The sequence below is a fragment of the Thunnus maccoyii genome, chromosome 22 (assembly GCF_910596095.1).
Source record: "Thunnus maccoyii chromosome 22, fThuMac1.1, whole genome shotgun sequence".
In the NCBI taxonomy this organism is placed as follows: domain Eukaryota; kingdom Metazoa; phylum Chordata; class Actinopteri; order Scombriformes; family Scombridae; genus Thunnus; species Thunnus maccoyii.
Genome location: NC_056554.1, coordinates 23,710,193 through 23,714,398, shown reverse-complemented (window position 1 = coordinate 23,714,398; position 4,206 = coordinate 23,710,193). Strand labels below are relative to the sequence as shown.

At 37.2% G+C, this 4,206-nt stretch overlaps 1 protein-coding gene across 1 annotated transcript in view; it reads left to right on the top strand.

Moving 5' to 3' along the window:
• The first annotated feature begins 232 nt into the window (after positions 1 to 232).
• The window catches only part of LOC121890015 (butyrophilin subfamily 2 member A2-like), a 5,917-nt gene continuing 1,943 nt past the window's right edge, over positions 233 to 4,206 (top strand). Inside the window, exons 1-2 of the mRNA XM_042402262.1 lie at positions 233 to 539; positions 2,524 to 2,811. Of these exons, the coding sequence (XP_042258196.1) occupies positions 233 to 539; positions 2,524 to 2,811 (595 nt within the window). The remainder of the gene's footprint in view (positions 540 to 2,523; positions 2,812 to 4,206) is intronic.

The window sequence follows — 4,206 nt, the reverse complement described above, 5'->3', positions numbered from 1 at the left end:
AACTTCAAATATTTCAAAATCTGTCAAGACTGAAAGGACTTTGCTTCCAATAAAATTAATCAAATTAGCTTATTTGTGCTTCTAAAACAGCTTCATTGCCTACAATACATTCTTGTAGTTCTGAAACTCTTATGCATAAGTCATGAATATTTAACCTTACAGAGGTGAATGTTTTTTCCAAGATCAGAATTTAAAATAAAGCTACTTTTTTCCAGGTCACTCTCAGCGTGTCATGACAATGGTTGGTGATGACGTTGTTTTACCATGTCAGCTGAAGCCTCCAACAGATGCTGTTCCAATGATCCTGGAGTGGGAGAGACCTGACCTGAACCCCAGATTTGTCTTTATGAGGTACAACGGTCAGGAATTTCTGGTGGATCAAAATGAGGCCTACAACGGAAGAACATCACTGTCCATTGACAAACTGAAGCATGGAGACATTTCACTGAAAATCTCCAAAGTGAAAATCTCTGATGAAGGAACATACAGATGCTACATTCCAAAACTGAATAAAGAATATTTTGTTGAGCTTGTTGTTGGTAAGTAAATAGACCAAACTGCATTGCACTACATATAGAGCTTTTCTACCTGAGGTGCTTTAAAGGATGTGGCTATATTACGCTTTGGATACACACACACAATACTTGTTAGGAAATCATTTCATTGTTGGTTTGGCTCTGCAAATGTTGACAAGAAATAAAATCTAGAAAATCGCCAGACATATTCTTTAAATTTTTCCTCTCATCCACCCGTTTTCAGTGGGAGTCAGCAGCCACACATTCCTCCATTCTCTCTTTCTCTGTTTAGTGTCGTCAGGTTAGGCTAACCTAACCTTGGGGCTAAACCCCTTCACCTTTCCAGCAGTTGGAGATACAGCAGGTGAAACTTTTCTTGGTCTTGAGAAGCTGCAGCATTTATTAATTGACACAATGTAGCTTGTACTGTACTACCAGATTGACAACTTACTGCTAACCTTTTCCTCTGCTCCGCTCGCATTCACCATCACTTTTCTGCTGCTCGCTTTCTCACTTAAACACTCACTTGCTATACACACACATTACACACTGCCCTATTCATTAAAAGGAGCAAAGTTAGGAGTTTCCCAGGCAACCACACAGAGGTTGACTCATGTTTTGGAACAGCGCTGTACAGAGGCTCCCAAATGCTATTGATTTCTGAATGTATGGATATTTGGCGTTACTTTTTCGTTGGTCTGGCGACCCTGTACAATTATAGGGGAAACACTGATACATATAGTTGAGCAGGAGAAATAGGTTCCTATGTAACCACATGGCATTTTTTTGTAACCTGTTTTTTAGGGCCCTAATGGTGTCTAGTTAAGAATTTTTCATGTTGCCAAAGTCAGCTAATGGTCCATGGGGTTCATTTGGCGGCCATCTTGAATTGAAGTCTACGCAAGTGCAGAAAATCATCATCATCATCTATATCAGTTAGAGTGATTATCATCTATTCAATAACCTCACAGTTGATATAAGAGAATAAACTAGTTTCATTTGGCTATTGCAGGAAACTATTGTGAAACAAAATGATGAAATTTATATTGTTATGAGCCTAAAATTTGTTATTTGCCTGTTCTTCGCTAATAAAGAGTGATTGTACCATGTCAATGATCTTTCCATTTGAGTCCTGGCCTCAAAATTATATGAAAAAGTGGGTTAATTTGTCTTTTTATGTTGGCTGGTTCAGGAGTTGTGAAAATCAGTTTTTTTGCCAGTCACGTGGACATCAATTCAAGATGGCCATCGAACCAACCCCATGGGCCATTAGTTGACCTTGGCAACATGAAAATTCCTTCACTAGACATGGTTAGGATCCTTAAAAAAACAAGTTACAAAAAAATGTCATGTGGGTACCGTGTTTCTGCTGCTCGACTAATAAGTATTAGCAGCTTGATGTAGTTAAAGTATTGCAGTAAAAGTAGTGGTTTGGTCCCTCTGACTGATATATTATTATATATGACATCATTAGATTATTAATAGTGAAGCATCAGTGTTAGAGCAGCATGTTACTGTTGTAGCTGCTGGAGGTGGAGCTAGTTTGCACTACTTTATATACAGTTTTCAGTTTTTGGACTTTTCTGCTTTGATTTTTGGTGAAATATTGGATCATTTGAACATTTATTGAAATGAAAGCATGTGAGAAGTTTGGAGGGAAAAATCACTACTTGGTGGAGCTGTTAACAACTCATAGACATGTGAAATGTGACCCCGACTACACACTGCTTTTTGTAAGACGTCAAAAGCCAAAAAGGTTGGAAACCACTGGTTTCATCTTTAACAATGTGTTGTATTTTAAAAGCTTGTTATATTATCCATTGTGTCAAATCTTCATCTGAAAGGTAACTAAAGCTGTCAAATAAATGTAGTGGAGTAGAAAGTACAATATTTTCCTCTGAAATGTAGTGGATTTGAAAGTGTAGATGTGGAATTTTACAAAGGATGGACTATATGTACTCTTATCCAATGATTTTTGTTTGAAATGTCTCCTCTCTCTCATAATCAGGTGCTGTCTCCTCACCTGGCATCAGCTTAGTGGGGATTGACAGATCCTCCAGTGGAGTGATTTTACAGTGTGAGTCTAAACGCTGGTATCCAGAGCCTGAGATGTTTTGGCTGGACGGTGAGGGAAACCTCCTCTCTGCTGGACCTACAGAGACAGTCAGAGGTCCTGATGGCCTCTATACTGTCAGCAGCAGAGTGACTGTAGAGAAGAGACACAACAACAACTTCACCTGTAGAGTCCAACAGAACAACATCAACCAGACCAGAGAGACACATATTCATGTTCCAGGTAGAAGTTGTTTCTTCCAACTTCCAGCTTCCAACTGATCAAACACACAGTTTTATTGTTCTTACTTTTATTATTTCAGATGATTTCTTCATGGCTCCATCCAGTTGTGCTGCTTCTGTCACCACCAGTGTGTTGTTTGCCTTCATGTTTATTCTTGCAGTTGTCATTTTTGTCCTGAAATGGAGACAACACAAACATGGTGAGTCAAAAAAATTATTTTTTTTAACTTTTTTATGAATGTATTATCAATTCTGAAAATCTGAGATGGTTATATGAAACAGTTCATTACAGTAACAATAATACAAATTAGTCAGTCAATCAGTGTTTATTTATTAATACTGAACAGTCTAATGGTATTATTCATCATGTGTTTTCGAGGTTTTTAATAATAGTAGAGGAAAATTGAAATAGTGCTTCCTGTTGACTTTGTCTTTTTTTCTTTCTTTTTTCATAATGTTGCCTTATCTCCTTCCTTCTCTGATATTTCTTTCTCCTCTGAATTAACCTTTGTTTTATAATCTTCCATCAGTTTCTCTGTCTTCCTTATTTGGACAGTTATTTGCTCCTTTTGATTCAGAAGTTCCTTATTCTGTTCCTTCAGTATATAAATCAGCTGCTCCACATATTTCTGCTCTTTCTCTTTCTTCTGTAGCTCCTCATTAAGTTTTATTTTCCAAATCCTCCATTTTCTTGCTTTCAGTCATGAGCTGATTTCTAATGTCTTCTCCCTTCTTCAAACGATAATGTTCTTCTGTGTAATTACAAACTGTAATGTCATTTTTATTCTTGTGATGCATCTTGATCTCTGTGCAGAAAGACACTGAAGCCAGAAACAGAAATTAAGTTAATATTATTTCATTCAAATGACAGCAAATAATATCTTTACACTCTATACTGCTTCCACTGTATGATATAAACCAGGATAACAGGCAGGATAAAAGGCTAGATATATAAGTAGGTAGTTTATCTAACAGTGTCTTGACAATGAATAGCAATGTGTATTTTTCTCCTTTGGTATAGAGAGGACCAAATATCACCTTGTTAAATCAGACAAGGTGATGTGCACTGGACTCCCACTAACTGTGCGATGTAAACTATGATTTAACTCAACTAAGATAAGAGCTCGCTATCCAGCAGTGGATTTCACTAGTGATGCACTCTCAGGGCCCTATCTTACACCCGGAGCAGAGCGGCACCAAGCGCCGTGCAAGTCTCTTTGCTATTTTAAGACCGACTCAGTTGTCATTTTCTGATTGTTACACATACAGGATGCGCAGCAGCGCACAAACATGCAAAAGGTAACAAATAAAAGGATTACAATGTGAAAGATTATTAATGTGTATATTAATATATTTTTAAAAATACATGTCATAATGCTTATTCATAATATTTATC